The sequence below is a fragment of the Aquarana catesbeiana genome, linkage group LG06, assembly GCF_042186555.1.
Source record: "Aquarana catesbeiana isolate 2022-GZ linkage group LG06, ASM4218655v1, whole genome shotgun sequence".
In the NCBI taxonomy this organism is placed as follows: Eukaryota; Metazoa; Chordata; class Amphibia; order Anura; family Ranidae; genus Aquarana; species Aquarana catesbeiana.
Window position 1 is genome coordinate 374,043,179 of NC_133329.1, and position 23,772 is coordinate 374,066,950.

The following is a 23,772-nucleotide window of genomic DNA, read 5'->3' on the forward strand; positions in this document are numbered from 1 at the left end:
TTTCTAAGAACAAGAATAGACTGTCGAGTTTCAGATGAAAGTTCTCTTTTTCTGGCCATTTTGAGCGTTTAATTGACCCCACAAATGTGATGCTCCAGAAACTCAATCTGCTCACAGGAAGGTCAGTTTTGTAGCTTCTGGAAGGAGCTAGACTGTTTTTAGATGTGTGAACATGATTGCACAAGGGTTTGCTAATCATCAATTAGCCTTCTGAGCCAATGAGCAAACACATTGTACCATTAGAACACTGGAGTGATAGTTGCTGGAAATGGGCCTCTATACACCTATGTAGATATTGCACCAAAAACTAGACATTTGCAGTTAGAATAGTCATTTACCACATTAGCAATGTATAGAGTATATTTGTTTAAAGTTAGGACTAGTTTAAAGTTAGCTTCATTTAAAAGTACAGTGCTTTTCCTTCAAAAATAAGGACATTTCAATGTGACCCCAAACTTTTGAACGGTAGTGTACATTTGTCATTTTTGTAGAAAGGTGAACTTATCCTTTAACCACTTCAATACCGAGCACCTTCACCCCCTTCCTGCCCAGGCCAATTTTCAGCTTTCAGCTCTGTTGCATTTTGAATGACAATTGCGCAGTCATGCAACACTGTACCCATTTTTAGCATTTTATTAACACAAATAGAGCTTTCTTTTTGTGGCATTTGATCACCACTGGGTTTTTTTTTTTTGCTAAACAAATAAAAAAAGACCGAAAATGTTGAAAAAAAAATATTTTTTTTGTTTCTGTTATAACATTTTGTAAATAAGTAAGTTTTCTCCTTCACTGATGAGCACTGATGGGCGCTGATGAGGTGGCACTGATGAGCACTGATGAGATGGCACTTATATGCAGCACTGATAGGTACTGATAAGCAGAACTGATGGGTACTCATAGGTGGCACTGATGGGCACTCATAGGTGGCACTGATGGGCAGTGATAGGCAGCACTGATGAGGAGGCACTGATAGGCATCCCTAAAGGGCACTGATTGGCATCCCTGGTGGGCTCTAGTGGGCATCCCTGGTGGGTCTGCAATAATAATCAATGCACTGATTATCAGCGCAGACCCCCCCCCCTGTCAGGAGAGCCGCCGATTGGCTCTCCTCTACTTGCTCCTTGTCAGCGCAAGTAGAGGAAAAGCCGATAAATGACACTTCCTGGTTACCATGTGATGAGCTGTGATTGGACACAGCTGATCACATTGTAAAGCACCTACGTCATAGGCTCTTTACCAGGATCGGAGATGCGGTGTGTCAGAGCGACACACCGCACTACCGATCGCTGCGTGCCTTATTCTGCCGGACGTCATATGACACCCAGTCAGGATAACTTAACTATTTTGCGGCCGTCATTCTGCTATATGGCAGGCGGGAAGTGGTTAAACTGGAGAGTGCAAAATCTGGTGCAGCTCTGCATGGTAGCCAAGCAGCCTCTAACTTCAGCTTGTTCAATTAAGCTTTGACAAAAAGGCTCCTTTCACGCTGATGGACCCCTCGAGTCCACCTGTTTTCAGTTTTTCAGGCGGACCCGATCGGACCATCCATAGCTCTCTATAGAGCAGCGGATATCAGTGGACACCTGCCGACATCCACTCTGGTCTGCTAAGAATCCATTCCCCATCCGTCCGGCGAATCGGATTGGATAACAGTCGGATAGAAATGGACAGACGATATGTTTTGATCAGACCGCCCCATAGAGAACAACGGACTGTGTCCACTCTGCGTAGAGGTGTAGACACGGATCTGTCATCATAAGAGATCCCCCACTGAGCAGGCGGATACACTTGTCGGAGTCCGCCCCATTTAAAAGGAGCCTAAAACCTGGAAGCTGATTGGTTTCTATGCAGAGCTGCACCAGATTTTGCACTCTCCAGACTTAGTAAATCTCCCCTATGTATATTTGTTGTTTCTTTTTCTAGTTTCTATTGACTTGTATCTTTTAGATCAGGTATTGTAGCCCCACATTCCAGATTGACACTGCTGAAAAACTTTCTCCAGCGTGAAGACAAACACAAAAGGAAAAAAGAAGCAGTTGTCACAAACTGTCAGTGTGGAGTAAAGTGTGTAGTCTTCAAGCATGGAGCCGGCATCGGTAATTACCGCTATCCATTTCAGAGATTGTGCAGATAAATCCGCTCCTTTGCAGGATATCCTGGGGTCTCTTTGTATTAACATTGTCATTATTTGCAGCCTAACCTATAATAGAGCCTCATCTGGTTTGAGTCAGATTGCTCGCCTGGCTCTGGCGGTGGTTTCTTTCAGATGTGCTGCTCAGAACTCATTGAAGCTGAAAAAGCGGAGGAAACGTGAAGCATCCTCGTCCTGATGATGTACAGTGGCATGATTGTGTAGCAGTACGTATGGCTCGTGGGCTGACCACATGAAAGCGCACATTTAAAGACCAGATGAGCTTAACTTACAAAGTATGTGAAGGCTTCAAAAGCTCATAGACTACCAGTCCCATTCAAAATAGAAACCTTGTCTTTTTTTTTTTTCCCCCCTCTTTATTAACAACACTCTGTCTCCGGTGATAATACGGCACAAGCTGTTTGAACCTGGAACCGTTTCCTGGCCTGCTCCAGAAATAGGATATCTGTGTGTTTTGTGAAGGTGAAATGTCTTGCCTGGCTCTTCATCAAAGGTCTGATGAGATAGTTATGGATGCAGCCTCCAAAGGGTGAGCCTACTGCCAGTTTAACTCCCAGTGCGAAGAAACTTGAAAGTCAGTATTGATAGTGCCTGGCATCTGACCCACCCGGTAAGGTATGTTAGTTGATAAACACAGCATTTCCAGAAAATGAGCTAAAGTCATCAATGAACAGAAAATACTCACTAGGAATAAAGACAGTCATGCCTTTGAATTAAAGTCCATAATTTTTAAATAACATGATTCTGTATCAATATAAGTTGCACCTGTTCGTTTCCTACTGGCCCATTGCAATTATAGGTAGCCTCACTGGCCAGTTATAGGTAGCCTCCTAGCAAGACACTGAAACCTGGAGTACTTTGGAGCATGTAATGAACATCATCTGGTTGGGCAGCCTCAGTACTATCCCGAGCGATCTAGATTCAAGCCTAGGTGCGACTCCATATCGGCTGAGTGGGTGACAGCAAACATGTTCCTTGCTTTTATGTGACAGCTGCACATTCTATCTCCGAATTACTTTCAGCATAAGATACACTTTTCATAGTGTTCCCCTCTTGAAGAAGGATATATAATTTTCACTGCACACTGATATAAGTCCTAACTTTGACGAGGAATATCGTTGTTATAGCAGCAGCTAGCTGCCATAACCCCAGTATCCTTTTCTTCGGCCAGCGGTCCGGTTTCCAAAAATAGTGGTCTCTGTGGCGGATTCGCCACAAGATCACTTTCATCTGCGGCAGGAGAGGGCCCCTCCCGCTGCGCTCCGGTGCCCTCCGCCACTTACCGGTCTCATCGGCAGCGGCGGAGGCGATCGGATGCTGTCCCTTGTGTGACATGGAGACGAGTGAGGGGAAGATGGCCCCCACCCATCTCCATATCTTTGCAGGGCAGAAGCGACATCAAAACGTCACTTAAAGGGCCATTTTTTTTTATTACATTTTAGTGTAAATATGAGATCTGAGGTCTTTTTTCCCCCAGATCTCATATTTAAGATGCCCTGTCATGCTTTTTTCTATTACAAGGGATGTTTACATCCCTTGTAATAGGAATAAAATTGACACATTTTTTTTTTTTTTTAAACAACAGTGTAAAAATAAAAAATAAAAGGTAAAATAAATAAGTGCAGTAGTTTTGCACAGAGCAGCCCAGATCCTCCTCTTCTCTTGGCCCTTCCCTCCTGCCGAGTGCCCCCACAGCAAGCAGCTTGCTATGGGGGCACCCGAGCCGAGCCACAGTTCTGTGTCCATTCAGACACATAGCCACAGTACGGCCCCACCCCCTCTCTCTCCTCATTGGCTAACTGACTTTGATTGACTCAACCAATCAGGAGGGAGAGTCCTGGGCTGCTGAGGCACTCGTGAACATCGCTGGATCGAGATAGTACTCAAGTAAGTATGAGGGGGGTACTGGGGAGGCTGCTGCACACAGAAGGTTTTTTTATCTGAGAATGCATTAAGATTAAAAACCTGCCTTTAGAACCACTTTAACAGGCCCATCAAAGGGGCATTCCAAAGTTGTGTTGTTACTAGTACAAGGGATGTTGGCAATTTTAGAGTACCCCTTATTAGTTTGACACTGGCCAATAGGAAGGTATGGGAGGGAGCTGGCCAGCTGTAATATTTTTTCATGAATTGTTGGAATTTGCATATTATATGGCCCAATGTTTACAAAAAGAAAAAAATGTGCCTTTATTCCTTTTTTTTGCATTGGAGCCTGCAAACCATTGCAACTGTGATCAGTACATCACGGGTGCAATGCACAGGCCCCTGTGGACTCTTCCTCAAGTCGCAGCACCGTACGGATGCATGACCTTCAGTTATGGAGCTGGAGGAAGTAAACAGTGGACTAAATGGTAAGTGATGAGAGCTACGAGTTCCTCTACCATGGTAGCAGATGGGACTTGCAGTCTTCCAATCACATGTAAATGGATCTGTGTGTCGATGATGCGGCTTTGTGGGCAGAGCCACGTACTGCTGCATCAATTCCAAAGAGCAACAGAAGCCTGTGGAGAGAAGCACCCCTCAATTTAAGTAAAGGGGGGCAGTTTGAGGTTGGAGTGCTGCCAAATGGCACCATATTTCATATTGTACCCTAAGTATGAAACAGTGTCAGAAAGGTGGGAGTTAGCCTTTAAGATAGATGTGACTCCAGGTTCCTGCAGGGGAGCTGCTAGCATTACTGCGAACAAATGTGGAAGTCAACCCTCCAGCAGTGAAAGGGATAGTTACAATTTTTCTTTAGGCTGGGTTCACACTGCTGCGGTGGCAGACATCGCATGTGATTCGCAGCGCACTGCTGTTCACATCACATGCGATGTCTGTGCTGTGCGATATCAGCCATACAGATAGTATGGCTGATATCGCACCGCATTCGGTCCAAACTCGCACAGGACCCTTTTTTTTGTTCGGACCAAAATCGGATCGCATGGGTGTTCACACCTATGCGATCCGAAAATGTCCGAATTGTCAGTTCGCATTGCGATATGCGGGCTGAACTGGGGGTGTCATTAACATTGTATGACACTCCCCAGCAGTTCGCATATGGCAGTGTGAACTGCCGTGCGAGTTGGTGCGATGTGGGAACCCGTAGTAAATTCGCTGCGTTCCCGCACCGCAGCAGTGTGAACCCAGCCTTATAGCACACGGGGGAAGGACTAAAACTTTCCTGTCCTTTGAGCTGCCAATCTGGGCTGTGAATCATAGTTTGCTCTGAGCAGCTGATCGAGGCTGATGATGAAGATTTTGGCTCTGCACTTTGCATTGAAAACTAACAACGCTGGCAGAAGATCATCTTTTAATATATAAGATAAGTTACTTTGCATTGGTTTTGGACTTTAAAGGGTCAGTCCATTCTAGATATAATTTTTTTTAAATACCTAAATGCCCCACATGGCATTTTTCCCTTGCCGCCCCTCCAAAAAGTGATCAGTGGTGGATTTTTTTTCAGAAGGTGTTTTGCAGGTGGCTGGGAGACAATATGTTGCCTCTTCACTTCCCGTTTTAAACCTGCACCACCACGCTACAAGTGCACAGCACATTGGTTGCTAGGACGCCAAGCAGCTCAAGTCATCTGCCCCTTAGCAATGCATGCGCAAAAATTACTCATTTGTTCAGGACCAACATGTTTACAGCCATAGTGTATAACCAGCAATGGTGTAGTCTGCAGATTTCATACTATTTACTTGCTGCACTGAGCAGCGGCCATGGCCAAATAATGTTCCTGCCTCCTAGCAGAGGACGTTCCTGCCACTTAGCACTCTTCATTGCTAGATGGTAAGCAGCTGCAGTAGAGTGCATTTGCTCTAAAGACAAAGGAACAAACAATTATACATGTGGCGCTGATTTTGAGACAGATCCTATGATACTGAAAGTCCTGATGGCCTGGTATATGAGGGCTGCAATGCAGCCAGACAGAAAGTCCACTGATTTCAGGGCCAGCCTTTTGCAGGGAAGCAGAAGCGGTCTCCAAGATATACAAGAAAAAAAAAAAACAATAAAACAATGCAGGCACCTCTGAGTGTAGACTGTTAGGTGTGTATTATAAAAATCACATAGTAACTTACCTTTGGGATTATAATAAAGGTACATCTGTTCATAAAATGCTCAATGCTGTATCCATTACGGTGGTCAAACACAGGGAAGCTGTCTTGGCCACTCTGTAGTCTCTCCTAGAGCTTGAAAAAGGAGCACGCATTCCTCCTACCACCAGGGTGCGGTAGCCCGAAAACGCGTTGCGAACACGCCTGTGACATTATCCCGACCAGCGATGCGGTCCAAGGAGCGTTCCAAGCCTCCTCTTCAGCTCTCCCCCACTACCCTATCATCTTGCCGGCCAGGAGAGACTACATAGTTAGTAAGGTTGAAAAAAGACACAAGTCCATCTAGTTCAACCATAAATAAATAAAATATAAAATATCATACAATCCCATATACCCATTCCTTTACCCACAGATCCAGAGGAAGGCGAAAAAAACCCCAGAAAAGCAGGATCCAATTTGCTACAGCAGGGGAAAAAATTCTTTCCTGATCTCAGAGGCAATAGGATTTTTCCTGGATCAACTTTACCTATAAATGTCAGTACCCAGTTATATTATGTACATTTAGGAAAGAATCCAGGCCTTTCTTAAAGCAATCTACTGAGCTGGCCAGAACCACCTCCGGAGGGAGTCTATTCCACATTTTCACAGCTCTTACTGTGAAGAAAACTTTCTGTATTTGGCAAAGAGCTACAAAGCGGCCGAGACAGCTTCCCTTTGTTTGACCAGTGTGATGGACCTGCACTGAGCGTTTTATGAACAGATGTATCCTTCATTGTAATCCCAAATTTAAGCTGCTATGTAATTTTTATAATACACACCTAACAGTCTACACTCAGAGGCGCCTGCATTGTTTTTCTTTCTTGCATTTGCTCTGTAGGCTATATGCATGTAAATGTTAGCGTAAACATTTGCATGCTTTCAACTTAAAATACGAAAAAAACTTGTTTCTGAATACAGGATTTGGATTTAGCTGCTAGTTGGAATCCAGTTTTAAAAGCTGCCATGTGCATGGACTCATTGACTGTGACAAAGCTGTACAGAACTAAACTTAACATTCTTTGCGTCCATTTGCCTTAAAGAGTTAGCTCACCTTTTTCCAAAAAGCTATGTATAAAGGAAAAATAAAAAATAAAAAGTACTAGTACTATAGTACTCCTATATTTCTATTCTGACGGGATTCCCATTCTTTCATATTTTTTGTTTTTTCCAAAAAACTCCCTTTGCAGATAAGATTCATCTATATGTAAAAACAAACTGTGCAGCTTTGACTAAAGTAGAATAATTCCCTTTGCTATAGGTGTACATACCTTCCGAAGCCTGACTGGAATGCTCCCAGGACGTTGCTAAGAGAGGCCTTGTTGTTACTGCCCACCTTCACCATTACAGAAACGCTGAGATTAGAGTTACTTCATCAGGGGAGAGAAAGCACATGTGAAGGCGTTTGAATCAAAGAGCTCACTCGTGTGATGGTGAAGGTGAACAGTAACCAGCAGGGCTTCTCTTAGTGACGTCCTGGGGGTTTTCCAGTCAGGATTCATGGAGTACGTAAATGGCCTACACCTATAGCAAGGGCATTGTTCAGCTGGTCAAAGCTGCATATGTTGTTTTTATCTAAAGATGTTCCTTATCTTCATAGGCAGGTGAACTATGCCTTTAATGTAGACACATTTTAAGCAGACTTCTCTGCTTTAGGCTCTGTTCACATCTAGCGATTTGGGATTGCCGGCGAAATCGCTGTAATTTTGCCCATGATTCCAAATTGCACTGCAATAATGGCAAAGCGTAACACTCTTGTTCAGGTGGCATTCATTTTCAGTGGCACCTAGACGCAGTGCACAAAGCTTGTCGCCCAAAAAGGAGCAGGAGCCTCTTCTGGGCGACGAGCACGGCAAAAACTCAGCCCATTAAGGTGCCATTGGAAATGAATGGCACCTAAACAAGCATGTTGCGTTTCGCCAGCATTACAGCACGATTTGGAAATGTGGGCAGAATTATGGCGATACCGCCCATGATACCAAATTGCTAGCTGTGAACGGGGGCCTAGCGAACCTGAAAAACAAAGTAGAAAAGTTGACTTATTCACACTTCAATGTTTTGTAGCTCAAAGCTCCAAAATGCTCAGCATCTCCAATCCCATCGTTTTCAGTGGTGCCTGTTTTCACCTAAGCGTAGTGTCGCTTGAAGCTTGTAGCTGGACTTCTTCATGCTTCAAGCTTCCTGTGTTTTCCCCCCAAAAAACATCAATGGGAGTACCTGACATTTTTTTACATTTTCCCTTAGCAACTAGCTTTCCATTGGATAACATTTTATATAAAAACAAAATGCTTAAAGTATTACTAAACCCAGGACCCGGTATTCACTATATCTGATCTCCCACAGTACACAGTACATGGAAATGCAATTATTTTAGTAAATGTAAAGTGCTAAATACCTTTTCTCATCAGCAGTATATAGCAGCCTGGTTAAAGCTTGTAGTAGGAGTTTTCATTCTCCTCTGCCTATCCTATGAGGCTGCATGACCCCTGACCCTCTGTCTGGACAGTGCTGATTGGCCCTGTGCTGATCACATGCACCCCCCCCCCCAATAAATAAATAAAAAACTCTACACACCAAACTGAGCATGTGCAGAGTACCTCCAAGGCTTTGTATTATCAGGAGATGGATTGGGGACTGTGGAAGAAGGGGAGGATCAGAGAAGGCAGGATCGAACAGCCTTTTTACACAATGCGGAGGATTAACCCTTTAGCTTTCACAGTGAGTATAACAAGCATGCTTTACTGCATATACAGACTGATTTTACTGTTGTGGGTTTAGTAACACTTTAAACTTCAGCTGCCCTCAGAACACGCTAAATTTCCAGTACAAATGCACAAAAAAAAGGCCTGCAAAACGACCAAACACCTTCGTGTAAATGTGAACGCAGCCTCAGATGACTTGTACGTAACGTTAGTAACTACCTTGATTTCATATTTAAATTGCACAAAAAACAACGCGAGCATGTGCTTGTGCTCTATACCTTTTCTTGGTTTTTGTTTCCCTTTTAAGTTTGTATAGTAAGTTTCTTTTCTTTTATAATACCGCTTTAGTCTCACATTTAGCCCACTGTGTTTAAGTTGACCTTAAGGTTTTTCTTGTCTGCATTTTGCATAATTGTGAGCACAGAGATGGAGCTCTCCTGGAAGGAAGTGCTGATACAGAAGCTGTCACAAGCTATCACCCTCTGCCTTATTTCTGCATATTACTTCAGGTCCTTTCTTTGCAGATAAGCCCAGTGGCTTCATAAACCTCACCTTGTTCCAATTGCTTAAATAGTGGCCGGAGGGAAGAAATTAATGTTGATGTCAAACACAATAACAACTGACATACATTTCTGCCTTGCATTGCATTAGGGGAAAAAAAAGCGGAACTTTGCTTGTCTGCAGCGATAGGTGTTGAGTGGAAGTGTTTAATAGTCTCTAGATCCCATAGATCATAGATTAGGATAAAACGCATTTGCTTTTTGGTCTTTGTTACATGATAAAGCTTGTAGTGAGCAATTCAGTTAGAAGTCTTGAAGTATCTGCGCACATCGCATCTATTGGCTAACGAGAAGGAAATGTGTTGAAAGAAATCTGTTGGCTGCCATTGTTTGCGTGGAAGTGTTAGTTGCCTGGCTCTCATGGACGTGGCTTCAGTGCTTTTTTGAGTCTTTGACCCAGAACAATTATGCAGATCAGGAGTTCTGACTTCAGTTGATGTGTGCTTGTTCCAGGTCAGTGGTTTAGAAAATATTTAGGTCAGAGCTGTAAGATATATTTTGGACAAGGAACAGATTCCGGCACTGGTGTCTTTTGGTGCAGGAAAGGTTGGTCTTCTGCTTAGAGAATCCCAGTACAGGTGAGTATGTGAAGGAGGGATTATGTTTTAAATAAGGGTGGAAGGGAGGTTGTTGTTAGTGTTCAGCCTACACGGAGATAGAGTGGGTTAGGGTGAGTGTTAGGGTTACAAGGTGGGGGAGTGTAAGGGTTACAGAGAGGGTAAGTGTTACCAGAAGGGCAATTTTTAGGGTTATTGGAAGTGTCAGTGTTAGAGAGTGGGTGAATGTTAGCATTACAGGGAGGGTTAGTGTTAGTATTAGGGTTAGAGTGATGGTAAGTGTTGGTGTTTGGATTATGGTTACAGGGAGGATGAGGGTTAGTGTTTGGATATGGTCACAAGGGGTACAAGGCATGACACTGTAGTACTATGTGGTGGTAGGTAAAGGAGGGCCCCATATCCAATTCAAAGTAAAATGAAGGTGAATATGTCATAATTTTATTGAAAGTAGCAATAAATTATAAAGCCAACGCGTTTCAGGGGAACAAAGACTCCCCCTTCTTCAGGGCTGCTGCTGTATGCTAATGGCGAGTGAGGATGTAACCCAACTGGTGTATCTGTCACACCAAAAACTAGAAAGTTGCTCTGGTGGTGGCAGCATAGAAAGTCACTCTATGCTGCCACCAGCAGAGCAACACAGCAACTTTCTAGTTTTTGCTGTCACAGATACACCAGTTGGGTTACATCCTCACTCGCCATTAGCATACAGCAGCAGCCCTGAAGAAGGGGGAGTCTTTGTTGCCCTGAAATGCGTTGGCTTTATCATGTTTTGCTACTTTTAATAAAATGACAAAATATTCACCTTAATTTTATTTCTGATTGGATATCGGGCACTCCTTTACCTACCACCACAAGTTTTTGTGGAAACGACCTTGAGGCCGTACCCAGAGGTAGCAGCTCAGGCACCTCAAAGGGGCTCACTGCCACCTTTCTATCCAGTCGGGCTGGATTTATCGGGAGCAAACTCTCCCAACCTGCCTCCACCATCGCCCACTCACAGACCTTCAACTGAGCTGGTCAGTCCAGCGTAATCTTCAACCTTCAAGAACTACTGTAGCACTATGGAATTAAAATATAAACAGAAAAGTCAGTGCTACTTCCCATACACCTCATAGATAGCAGAGCTCCCAGGTGCTCGATCCACAGTCGCTGGCTGACTAGAATAATGTGGAAAAAATTATCCGCACTCCGGCTGTTGCTCTTAAAATTTCTTAATTTCATTGAATAGTCACAGTGAACAAACGCATTTTGGATTTATCGGGAGCAAACTCTCCCAACCCACCTCCACCATCACCCACTCACAGACCCTCAACTGAGCTGGTCAGTCCAGCGCGATCTTCAACCTTTAAGAACTACTGGGCTTATTGAGTACTCAAGCAGCTGGAGGAAATGTCCATATCATTGTCGCCACTCCATCCAGGACTGGGAAGCTATGCCAGTGCCGCCCTCTTCAGATTAGCGCTTTACCAACAACCTTTTATAAAGGATTAGACCAAACAAGTGCATGCTGAAAACGGCCATTAATAAAAACAGTGTTATACAGCGACCCAAATGGCAAGGTGGCCTTTGATTAGAGATGAAAATCACATGACCCTGACATCAATCAGACTTGCCGGCTGACACGTTTCAAGGGACAAGCCCTCTTCTTTAAAGCTTTGCTCTGAAGGAGAGGGCTTGTCCCTTGAAACATGTCAGCTCGCAAGTCTGATGTCAGGGTCATGTATAGTTCATCTCTAATCAAGGGCCACCTTGCTACCTGGGTTGCTGTATATCACTGTTTTTATCTATGGCCATTGTGAATATGCACTTGCTCGGTCTTAATTCTGTTTGTATGATCACAAGGAGGGTTAGTGTAATGGTTACAGGGAGGGTGAGGGTTAATATTTGGACTATGGTCACAGGGAGAGTTGAGATGGACTCATGTTTCTGGGGGGGGGGGGGTTGTTAAAGCGGTTGTAAAGGAAAAGTTTTTTTTTTAAATAACAAAAATGATTGGATAATTGAAATTAATATATTCACACCCAGTGGTTTTCAACCACTATAGGAAAGTAACTTCTAAGTACAGATTAACATCTATGCAAAAAATAAATAGCTGCCTGAACACAACGCATGTTTTGTTAAGGCATTGATGATTCTATATCTGCATGTTGTGATTCCAAAGCCTCAAGGTTTTTTTACCTTAATGCATATGCATTAAAGTAAAAAACCTTCCCTGCCGCAGGAGCCCCCCCAGACCCCCCTTATTCTTACCTGAGCCCGATCTGATCCAGCAAAATGCACAAAAGCAGCGCCTCTCGCCGCTATCTCCCTCTTCATAGGGCAGGTTCTATTGCACAGAGCGGCCCCAATCCTCCTCTTCTCGGTTCAACTGCCGGCGCTCCTAGCTCCTCCTCTCTTGCTGGTGTCCCAATAGGAAACCAATTTTTCCATGGGGGCACTTGTGCGGGCCTGCTCCTGAGCCTCTCTGCTGCGTCCATTGACACAGACAGCGGGACTCAGCCCTGTCCCCTCTCCCTCATCACTGGAGTTGTTTGACAGGAGCAGGATCTGCCCAGTGAGGAGGGAGACAACAGCAAGAGCCGCTGCTCTTGTGCACATCATTGGATCGGATAGGGCTCAGGTAAGAATAAGGGGGGTATTGGGGAGATCCTGCTGCAGAGAAAGTTTTTTACCTTTAATGCATTGCATTAAAGCGGAATTCCACACAGAAATGGAACTTCCGCTGATCTGGTTCCTCCCCCCCTTCGGGCACAATTGGCACCTTTCAGGGGGGAGCAGATACCTGTCTAATACAGGTATTTGCTCCCACTTCCAGTGAAAGAGCGCCGCAGAAGCCGCAGCGAATTACGACATGTCTGGCCCCTCCTCTGCCCCCCCCCCCCCCACACTGTCTTCTGGGAGACACAGAGGTCCCAGAAGACAGCTGGTACCATTCAGAATGCGCAACGCGACTCGTGCATGCGCAGTAGGGAACCAGGCTTCACTTCCTGATTCCCTTAATGAAGATGACAGTTCGGCTTTGGGTGAGGACATCTCGGGCGCTCTGGACAGGTAAGTGTCCTTATTTTAAAAGTCAGCAGCTGCAGTATTTGTAGCTGCTGACTTTTTTCATTTTAATTTTTTCCAGCGGAACTCCGCTTTTAAGGTAAAAAAACCTTGAGACTTTAGAGTCACTTTAACATGCGCTGTGTTAAGGCAGCTTTTTATTTTGCATAGATGTTAATCTGTACTTAGAATTTACTTTCCTAAGGTGGTTGAAAATAAATAGTGTGAATATATTAACTTCAATTATCCGATCATGTGACAAGCAAAAACCTGTTTAATTGTTTTATTTGCACATTTTTGGATAATTGGAGGGAATATTTACACATTTTATTGAGACATTCTCAAATACTTTAGTAAATCTGTTACAGAGAGGCTAAATTGTAGGGTGAAAAGGAGCGGACTTTACGGCAGACTTTGTCCGGCGGACTTTTCGACGTACTTTACGACGGACTTTCCAAATGAACGGACTTGCCTACACACAATCCACCAAAGTCTGACGGATTCGTACGTGATGACGTACGACCGGACTAAAATAAGGAAGTTCATAGCCAGTAGCCAATAGCTGCCTAGTGTCGGTTTTTGTCCGTCAGATTAGCATACAGACGAGCGGACTTTTCGACCGGACTCGAGTCCGTCGGACAGATTTGAAACATGTTTCAAATCTAAGTCCATCAAACTTTTGAGAAAAAAAAGTCAGCTGGAGCCCACACACGATCGGATTGTCCGCCGGATCAAGTATGCCGGAAAGTCGGGTCGTGTGTATGCGGCATTTGTGTTATGGTTACTTTGAGGGTTAGTTTGGGGTTACAAATACGGCATGGGTTGGTGTTAAATCAATGATTACAGGAATGGTTTGTTTTAGGCTCACCGGGAGGGTGAATGCTAGGGTTTGGGTTATGGTTAAAGGGGGGGTTAAGGGGGATTCACATTTTGTGGGGGTTACTCGGAATTTACTGTGCGGGCCCATTCACAGGACATTGCACATTGCCTGCATTGGTGCCATGTGATGCCATTCATTCTGAATGCCACCCTATCACACTTTGCCTATGGTGTAATACACTGCATTGGTAGAAATTCTATGTGCACCTTTTTAGTATGTATTTAAATGAAGTGGTTGCTTTAATGCAATGCACATTCACGTCTAATGCATCAAAAATGGTGTGAATGGGTCCTTAGTGTTACAGTGAGGTTAAGGGTTAGGGTCACAGAGAAGGTTAGTGAAAGGGTTACAGAGAGGTAAGCATAAGGGTTTCAAGGAGGGTCAGTGTTGGGGTAAGGGGAGGTCGTTTTTGGGGCAGAGCTCCCAGAACAAAAAACAATGCTCTGCCCCTAGAACCCTTATTCTTCTCTAATCGTCCTGAAAGTAACCCTTCACGAAACCTAATACTGACACAACCTAGGGCAGTGATGGTGAACCTTGGCCCCCCAGATGTTTTGGAACCACATTTCCCATGATGCTCATGCACTCTGCAGTGTAGTTGAGCGTCATGGAAAATGTAATTCCAAAACACCTGGGGTGCCAAGGTTCGCCATCACTGGCCTAGGGTGTTTCTTGCACACTGCTTATGCAGTACCTTTGGAAAAGAGACATTGTTAAAACCAATGTTTGTTTTTTTCACATCCATGAATATTATCTGTGCAGGTAAATGCAACATAATGTCTGAGCACAGACCTGTTGGGAACAGTGTGTAACAGTAGCTCAGATCAGGCTCATTTTTAGGTAACTTTTGTGTTGGGCTTTGATTTGCATCTTTAGAGTGAAATTCTTGTGGTTTTTTTTTTTAGGGTCCTCTTCACAAGCTCTGTGCTTAACCTGGCTGAACTGGTAGCCCTCCGGCCTGATCTGGGGAAGCTGAAGAAGGTTCTGTATTTTCATGAAAACCAGTTGGTCTACCCTGTGAGAAAGAACCAAGAGAGAGACTTCCAATACGGCTATAACCAAATCCTTTCATGGTACGTACAGATTTGCTTCACTGAAGATTTATTGATGATGTCAACGCTTGTGACCTAAAATCATAATGCTCAGCATTTTTCATTGTTGCGACCCACTGTGGCATTAAAACTCTTTGCCATGTCCCCAATGTTTTTTTTCTCTTTGTTTTGATACCCATAACATTTGGCACAGCAAAGTCTCGGCGCCTGTAGTAAAACAGGGGAGTTGTATCACTCCAGGGAAATCGTAAGGTCTCTGCTGCTGTAAAACAACTGGGTGCCAGCCTTGTACCAGAGCCAAAAATAGAGAATGATGAAGAAAGGGATGGCGGCACTTCCAGCATAAAAAGGTTATTTTATTGAGAATCCAATAAAAACGAGGACATGACATGCAGCCAGCTCAAAAGTTCAGCAATCGCTTTTCACACACCTAAACCTCCCCAAGGTGTCTAAAGAGGGAATAATCGTTTCAGACATTATATTGTCCAAAGTAATCCTTTTCATTGTGTTTGGATTGTACCTTTGAAAAAATATAAAAGAATCAAGAGAAATAAAGCATTTTTCCAGCACAAACATTTTTGGGTAACATGAGGAACACCTCAGACTTCTACTGCTGCCTTTGCCCCCATTTCAGAGATTTATCCCTACCTTCACTCTACACTGTATTACTAAAAGTATTGGGACGCCTGCCTTTACACGTACATGAACTTTAATGGCATTCCAGTGCTGGTCTGTAGGGTTCAATATTGAGTTGGCCCACACTTTGCAGCTATAACAGCTTCAACTCTTCTGGGAAGGTTGTCCACAAGGTTTAGGAGTGTTTCTATGGGAAGGTTTGGCCATTCTTATAGAAGTGCATTTGTGAGGTCATGTACCAATGTTTGAGAGAAGACTTGGTTCGCAGTTTCCGCTCTGATTCATCCCAAAGGTGTTCTATCAGGTTGAGGTCAGGACTCTGTGCAGGCCAGTCAAGCTCCTCCACCGCAAACTCGCTCATCCATGTCTTTATGGACCTTGCTTTGTGCACTGATCCAAATCATTTGGCGAAGGGAGGATTATGGTGTGGGGTTGTTTTTGAGGAGTTGGGCTTGGCCCCTTAGTTCCAGTGAAGGGAACTCTTAAGGCGTCAGCATACCGAGACATTTTGGACAATTTCATGCTTCCAACTTTGTGGGAACAGTTTGGGGATGGTCCCTTCCTGTTCCAACATGACTGCGTACCAGTGCACAAAGCAAGGTCCATATAGACATGGATGAGCGAGTTTGTGGTGGAGGAACTTGACTGGCCTGTACAGAGTACTGACCTCAACCCGATAGAACACCTTTGGGATGAATTAGAGCGGAGACTGCGAGCCAGGCCTTCTCGTCCACATCAGTGCCTGACCTCACAAATGCACTTCTGGAAGAATGGTCAAATATTCCCATAGACACACTCCTAAACCTTGTGGACAGCCTTCCCAGAAGAGTTGAAGCTGTTATAGCTGTAAAGGGTGGACCAACTTAATATTGAACCCTACGGACGAAGACTGGGATGCCATTAAAGTTCATGTGAGTGTAAAGGCAGGTGTCCCAATACTTTTGGTAATTTAGTGTATTTTTATTTATGTTTGTAATACCCAAACATTAAGATTAGCTGTTTAACCTTTTTCTCATTGAAGTTATTGCAAGCGTGGTTTTGTTATTATCTACTAGAACAGGAACATGGGAGAGTAAAGTGATATTGGCAAAATTGATTGCACAAAATTACAGATTCTGTTGAAATGAACCCCTAATTTAATTTTGCACTGGTGCCTTGGTGAATTTTGTTTGTAAAAAAAAAAAAAAATTCTGTCCTAGAATCAAACGTTTGCTAAAATGTAACAGTCAGCAGTTCACGCCGCTCCCTCATTGTGAGGCTCATGCCACTTCTCTTCAGGTACTCTGTCAATGACTTTAATGAGGAACACACTGCAGGCGGATGGGAAACACTGCAGGCCCGGGACTACCAAATCTCCTACAATTCTCAATACTCACACAAAATATCCCCTGAGGAAGCCGTGACAGAAAACCCGGTCTGGATACCGTTGATAGGCTTTTTATTTTGAGTAATAAATATTTGTAAGAAATTTGCAGTGAGCATCACAGTGAGAAAGTAGCATGCTCGGAAAGGTTTCAAATCTGTGTATGCATGACACATGGAAGAACAAAACATTACTAGCTGGGAAACTATACTGATCAATCGGGTGGTGAGGAGATAATGATCTGTTTATGAGGAAATGAGGAAACAACTACTAGTATAATAAGCGTTGCAATTTTTTGTGGTTTGGGAACATTAGTAATGACTTTTTCACAAGTTTCTGTCTGCCTACCGGAAATTCCAGCGATCAGTAGCACCACTGATCTATTACAGTAGTAGTGCTGACATTCTGTAGGGCTTGTGCACGTAAGCATTAGGAACCTACTGAGTTATTGAACTGAAGTAGTATCAAGGATATATTACTAACCACCTAGGATATAGAGAGTGTGGTGTGAACAGTTGGGGAGAATTTACTTTGCTTTTACACATGCTTCCTGTTATTTTTATTTCTGTCTCACAAGTCCACCATCTCTGCAAAATTAGCAAAGAACAATTATTTGGTCATAAGGACTACTTAACCACCTCCGGACCGCCGCACTCCGATATACGTCCTAACTATGAAGAGGAATATTGTTGTTATGGCAGCAGCTAGCTGCATCCTCTTTTTTGGCCGGCGGTCCGGTTTCCGATAATAGTGGTCTCTGCAGCAGATTCTCCGCAAGATCACTTTTATCGGCGGTGGGAGAGGGCCCCCCCCTCCCGCCACGATCCGGTGCCCTCCGCCGCTTACCGGCGGAGGCGATTGGATTCTCTCACGTCAGTGGGATAGAGACGAGTGAGGGGAAGAGGGGCCCCCACCCGTCTCCCTACCATTGCAGGGCGGAAGCGAGGTCAAAACGTAATTTCCGCCCATAGCTCTTAAAGGGCCATTTTGTTTTTTTTTTTAAATGACAACATTTTTTTTGTTATTGCATTTTAGTGTAAATGTGAGATCTGAGGTGTTTTTGACCCAAGATCTCATATTTAAGAGGTCCTGCCTTTTTTTTTTTCTTCTACAAGGAATATTTACATTCCTTGTAATAGGAATAAAAGTGACACAATTTTTTTAAAGAACAGTGTAAAAATTAAAAAATAAAAGGTAAAATAAATAAGAAAAAAAAAAAATTTTAAACGCGCCCTGCCGAGCTTGCGTGCAGAAGCGAACGCATATGTGAGTAGCGCCCGCATATGAAAGCCCTAGCTTCTAGCCCTAGACACCTAGACCTCCTCTGTAACTCAAAAAATGCAACCTGTAGAATTTTTTAAATGTCGCCTATGGAGATTTTTAAGGTTAAAAGTTTGTCGCCATTCCACGAGCAGGCTCAATTGTGAAGCATGACATGTTGGGTATCACTTTACTCGGCGTAACATTATATTTCACAATATAAAAAAAAATTGGGCTAACTTTACTGTTGTCTTATTTTTTAATTCAAAAAAGTGTATTTTCTCCAAAAAAAGTTTGCTTGTAAGACCGCTGCACAAATACGGTGTGACAGAAAGTATTGCAACGACCACTATTTTATTCTCTAGGGTGTTAGAAAAAAAAAAGTATAATGTTAGGGGGTTCTAAGTAATTTTCTAGCAAAAAAAACTGTTTTTAACTTGTAAACAACACATCTTTTCTCTAACACTCCAATCACAAGCACTAATTATAACCTCCAAAGGATGTAGACCAGTGGTTGTCAACTTATGAGGTATGGGGGGTCCTCAACTGTGACCCTTGACAGCTCCAAAGTGTGTCACATTATATTCTCTATATGAGAGAAGACTAATGCCGCATAGACACGAGCGGACTTTTCGATCGGACTGGTCCGACGGACCGAATCCGGCGGACAATCCGATCGTGTGTGGGCTCCATCGGACCTGCAGCTGACTTTTTCGTGTTGGACTTTAGATTTGAAACATGACGGACCAAAACCAACGCTAGGGCAGCTATTGGCTACTGGCTATCAACTTCCTTATTTTAGTCCGGTGTACGTCATCACGTACGAATCCGTCGGACTTTAGTGTGATCGTGTGTAGGCAAGTCCGTTCGTTCGAAAGTCCGTCGGAAGTCCGCCAAAAGTCCGTCGAAAGACTGTCGGACCTTTGTTGCCGAAAAGTCCGCCCGTGTGTACAGGGAATAAGAGATTTCAGACTTATCGGAGAAGACGGACAGCGATGGCAGACATACAACCGGTATGGATGGAGACTTGAAAACACAAGGCAGGAGATAGAGACTGAGAATATGGAACATTAGACTGCTAGAAATCACTGACTTAATAACTTGTTTTCAAATGAATACTGCTGCTACTGGCTGCTGGGGTCTGTAAAAGGGCTGCTGCAGCTGGAGCACCAAGGGCATAGACATTGTGAGCCTGGCTTATAAAAGGAAATGGACATTCAATAGAGTGGTTTGGGGGGAGCTTGCAAAGCAGAGTTGGGTAGTTTTCTTAGGCCTCATGCACTCTGAGCATTTAGCCCCGGTGCATGAGACTTTCGACTTTAATGTGATGTTGGAAGGTACAGGAGCACGGTCCAAGCCCACCGCTGGCAGCATGTAAAACTCTGTGAGAGACTGATAGCTGCTGAGGCTAGACGTTGCAATAAGCGGTCCTTATGTTTAGGGCAGTATACGCCACCCAGGGATGAATGCCCAGAACACAGCCATTTCTCCCTGGATGCATACTGCCCTAAACGTAGGTACTACCCAGCCCTGTGTGCATTGGGCATTAAAGGTAGATAGTTTTTCTTTTTCAAGCATATTTCACCAAGGCAAGGTTACGTGGCGAAATTAGAGGAAATCTGTTTTTTTTGCAGCAAAATAATTTTCAAAGCCCTTGGCTTACTAGTGTCGGTATTTGTCAACTTTACTCGGGTTTTAAAATTTTCTGAGTTTTTTTTTTGCTTGTTTTCTGTAAATCTTAAAGTATGTTACTGCTCTTGTGCTGTGTGGATCAGTGGACATATAGCAGCAACTTCACTCCCAGGAATAGGGAAAATTAGAGGTCAGCTTGCTTTGTCTTGCATAATGGAGTGTGAGCAAGCAGTTTGATGAATTCAGCAACATACAACGTCTCTTTTGCTCCATTATGCCCGATGAAGCAAATCAGCATCACTTTAACGGTGATCGCTTCACGCTGAGTTAAGTAATGTTGTAGACCTTTAACAAGGAAGACTCGCCATTTTCATGATCGACTAGGCCATCACTCACAAGGCTTGCTTTTATGTAAGCTGTGTTTGAGCTAAAATATGATGATTTGAACATGTCGCAAACTACTATTACATGCAGCGCCGGTGATCTTGTCTATTACAGAAAATCTTCACTGATGTTTACACAGTGATCTGACTGTGTATGTATGTCAGATTAGGGAAATGTTTGGGGACATCTACTGAATAATTCATTAGATTTTTTTTGTTGTTTACATACAATTTTTATCGTTTTTTTTTTTTTTTTTTTTTTTTAGTTTTCAGAATTTTACAATACACAAAAGAGCATAGTAATGCAAGAGAACATCTAAAAGTTAGATTTCATACATCTCATGCATAGATGGTACAGACAAAATGTAATAGATAGTTGTCAGCATGGGTAAAACAAAATCAGAAGGGCATTTAAGTAGTGAATTATTGTACAAAAATATCTTAACCCCCCCCGCGCCGACCGCACACATATATGCAGCCTTACGGAAGTGGGCTTTTTTCCGTGGGGCCGCATGTATACGTACCTCCCTTTGTGCTGGGGGCACGCCGTGTGCTCCCAGCACAGAGACCAGGCTTTCACTGAAAGCCCCAGGTCTCATACTAATGATTGGGACCTGGGCCTGTCTGTTCCAGGTGACCTAATCGCTGTGATAGCCTCTGATTGGCTATCACAGTGATCAGTCACTGTGAGTCCACCCCTGGGTTTCCTTCCTGTTTGAATGAAGAGAAAAATACATTGCATCTTCCTCTTCTTGCAGGAGAGGAATTGTAAACAAAGGGTTTAAAAAAACAAACAAAAAAAACAAACAAATACAAATTAAAAATAAAGAATAAAAAATAACAATATCAAGGTTGCCAGGGTTAGTGTTAGGGTCAGGGACAAAGGTCACAGTCAGCATATTTTGGGTAGAATTTAAAAACTTTTTTTTTTTAATTAGTGTTAGTGTCAGTGTACAGGAAAAAAAAACCACAAAATGCACACAAACCTTTCTGGGCTGTACTATGAGTACAAACAATAAATAACACACATATGTGGTATCACTGCAGTCACCAGGAGCAGGAGAATATATTTTGTGTTGTTCTTTGGTGGTAAATTATGATAATGGCAAAAAATATACAGCTAAATTAAAAAAAAATTTTTAACTATTTTGGGCCAGTTTTCCTTTGATAAAAAAAAAATTCAGGAGATATCCATTACCATTTACCACCAAAAGAAAGCCCAATTTGTCCTGAAAAAAACATATAATCCTTCTGGATACACTAAGTAGTTGTGACAATATGTACAGTTTTACTAACACATGTCAAAGTTGAAAAATTGTGCTTAGGTATTTAGATCTGTTTTGCCCTTAGGTGTGAAGGGGTTAAATAGGTAAAAGTAAAACAGGAAATTGGAATGAGAAAACATATACAATGTTTAAACTGAGAAAATGTACCATTTTAAGAAAAAAATAAAGCCTTTTTTTAATTGATGGCAGCAACACATCTAAAAAAAAGTTGGGACAGGCCAACAAAAAGCTAGCAAAGTAAGTGGTCCTAACAAGGAAGAGCTGGAAGAATATTTTTCAACTAATTAGGTTAATTGGCAACAAGTCAGTAACATGATTGGGTTTATAAAGGGCATCTTAGAAAGTCAGAGTGTCTCCAAATTTGGGCAGAGGTTCACCAATCTTTGAAAAGCTGTGTCTAACAATTGTCAATTTCAGAATAATGTTTCTCAAATTTAAATATATCATCATGTACAGTATATAATATCAAACGATTCCAAAATTCTGAGGAAATCTCTGTGAGCAAGGTCAAAAGGCAATATTGGGTGCTTGTGACTTTTGGGCCTTCACATGGGACTGCATTAAAAGCAGGCATGATTCTGTGATGGACATCATCACATGGGATACTTCCAAAAATCATTGTCTGTGAACACAGTTGACCATGCCATCCAAGAATCCATGCAATGTTGGCTTACTGAAAAGTATGTCCATGTACAGTATGGTATGCACTCAATACTTGGTCGGGGCTCCTTTTGCATCAATTACTGCATCAATGTGGCGTGGCATGGAGGCGATCAGCCTGTGCCACTGTTGAGGTGTTATGTAAGCCCAAGTTGCTTTGATATAGCGGCCTTTAGCTTGTCTGCATTGTTGGGTCTGGTGTCTCTTATTTTACTGTTGACAATACCCCACAGATTCTCTATGGTGTTTAGAGCAGGCGAGTTTGCTGACCAATCAAGCACAGTGATACCATGATCATTAAACCAGGTATTGGTACTTTTGGCAGTGTGGGCAGGTGCCAAGTCTTGCTGGAAGATGAAATCAGCATCTCCATGAAGCTGGTCAGCATGAAGTTCTCTAGAATTTACTGGTAGAGGATTGTGCTGACTTTGGACTTGATAAAACACAGTGGACCAACACCAGCAGATGACATGGCTCCCCAAATCATCATGGACTGTGGATTTTGCAATTCATTTGGAAATAAAATTCCCAGAGTCTGGAGGAAGAGTGGAGAGGCACAGAATCCAAGTTGAATGAGGTCTGGTGTGAAATTTCCACAGTCAGTGATGATTTGAAGAGCCATGTCATCTGCTGGTGTTGGTCCACTGTGGTTTATCCAGTTCAAAGTCAGCTCAGCCCTCTACCAAAAAATTTCTAGAGCACTTCATGCTTCCCTCTGCTGACCAGCTTTATGGAGATTCTGATTTAATTTTCCAGCAGGACTTGGCACTAGCCCCACTGCCAAAAAATACCAATACCTGGTTTAATGATCATGGTATCATTGTGCTTAATTGGCCAGCAAACTCGCCTGACCTAAACCCCATAGAGAATCTGTGGGGTATTGTCAAGAGGAAGATGAAAGACACCAGACCCAACAATGCAGATGAGCTGAAAGCCTCTATCAAAGTAACCTGGGCTTCCATAACACCTCAGCAGTGCCACAGACTGATCACCTCCATGCCACGCCGCATTGATGCAGTAAATCATGCAAAAGGAGCCCCAACCAAGTATTAAGTGCATACTATACTGTACATGGACATACTTTTAAGTAAGCCAACATTTCTGTATTAAAAATCCTTTTTTTTATTGGTCTTATGTAATATTCTAATTTTCTGAGATACTGAATTTTGGGTTTTCACTAGCTGTAAGCCATAATCATCAAAATTAAAATAAAGAAATGCTTGAAATACAGTGCTTTGAAAAAGTATTCATACCCCTTGAAATTACATATTTTGTCATGTTACAACCAAAAACATAAATGTGTTTTATTGGGATTTTATGCGACAGACCAACACAAAGTAGCACATAATTGTGAAGTGGAAGTAAAATGATAAATAGTTTTCATTTTTTTTACAAATAAATATTTGAAAAGTGTGGCATGCATTTGTATTCAGCCCCTTTACTCTGATACCCCTAATTAAAATCTAGTGGAACCAACTGCCTTCAGAAGTCACCTAATTAGTAAATAGAGTCCACCTGAGCGTAATTTAAT

The 23,772-nt window shown here is 42.9% G+C and overlaps 1 protein-coding gene across 6 annotated transcripts in view; it reads left to right on the forward strand.

Annotated features, from left to right (window-relative positions):
* Positions 1-23,772, forward strand: part of GTDC1 (glycosyltransferase like domain containing 1) — a 465,360-nt gene that overhangs the window by 76,452 nt on the left and 365,136 nt on the right. For all 6 annotated transcript variants that reach the window (XM_073634225.1, XM_073634224.1, XM_073634226.1 and 3 more), the window contains exon 3: positions 14,875-15,042. In XM_073634225.1, coding sequence (XP_073490326.1) covers positions 14,875-15,042 — 168 coding nt within the window. The remainder of the gene's footprint in view (positions 1-14,874; positions 15,043-23,772) is intronic.